The 925-nt window shown below is 36.5% G+C and overlaps 1 protein-coding gene across 1 annotated transcript in view; it reads left to right on the top strand.

The window, feature by feature from the left end:
* The window catches only part of LOC113306509 (uncharacterized acetyltransferase At3g50280-like), a 2469-nt gene extending 2023 nt beyond the window's left edge, over nucleotides 1–446 (top strand). The window contains exon 2 of the mRNA XM_026555439.1: nucleotides 321–446. Coding sequence (XP_026411224.1) covers nucleotides 321–446 — 126 coding nt within the window. The remainder of the gene's footprint in view (nucleotides 1–320) is intronic.
* Nucleotides 447–925: the final 479 nt, after the last annotated feature.

Below are 925 nucleotides of genomic sequence, written 5' to 3'. Positions count from 1 at the left end.
CATGAACAAGGCAACTTGAAGTCTTCACAGTTTACCTCTCCATAAACAGCTGAAACAATTCCACCACTGCGCTGATCAGCAAGACCAAAGATAACATAACCGCCATTGGGCATAACCACACTTGTCCTTTTGTTGTCATTTTTTGATGTCACTATCGAGTGTGATGCCAATCCGACATCCCTGACATCATCTCTACAAATATTGAGCATAGGGGTTGCAATAAATGCAACAAAAGTTGGAGAAAATCTAAAAACAGAAAAATGAAGAGACGCGATTGACAGAAAACTAAATGGATCATTGTGATACTCGTGCCTAAACAGCACACATCTGTCCTCAGTGATTTAGCTGTACCAAATCTGTCACAAACAGGAGAACCTCCAAACAGGAGACATGACTTCAAGGATATGACCAACTATGTTAAACTTCATATTTCGGTACAGGTGTAGTGGCAGGAAATCCCACAACTAACACCTCTTATGATATTTTCTAGATCTAAGTCTATTTCACAATCAAGATAAAGATTAAAGTGCTAAAATCATAAAGAGACACAAAGGATTTTTACATGGTTCAGTCATTATGATCTACATCCATGGTTTTTCACTAGTGATTGTTGTAATTACATGAATATTACATTTTGAATCTCCATTAATGAGTATTTGAAGCTCTCAAAATCTAGTTTTTGGGGAAGAAGATGATAAAAGAAATAAAGTCTTTTCTCTGAATAATATGTCTCTCTTTATAAAATGTGTCTTCCCTTTTATCATACTTTCTCTCTCCTACCTTTCTCTTTATATAAGTGTTTATATAGTGGATGACAGCTAATAGGTACTGGAGTACAACTAATAAAACCTTTACTTTCGGAATTGGTGTGCGTTATTCTCGCACACTCACGTGCTACGTTCTCTCGCGCTCTAAGGAAATGGAT

This window comes from Papaver somniferum, chromosome 8, assembly GCF_003573695.1.
Source record: "Papaver somniferum cultivar HN1 chromosome 8, ASM357369v1, whole genome shotgun sequence".
Classification (NCBI taxonomy): domain Eukaryota; kingdom Viridiplantae; phylum Streptophyta; class Magnoliopsida; order Ranunculales; family Papaveraceae; genus Papaver; species Papaver somniferum.
The sequence above is the reverse complement of the archived record's forward strand: the minus strand, read 5'-3'. Positions and strand labels throughout refer to the sequence as shown.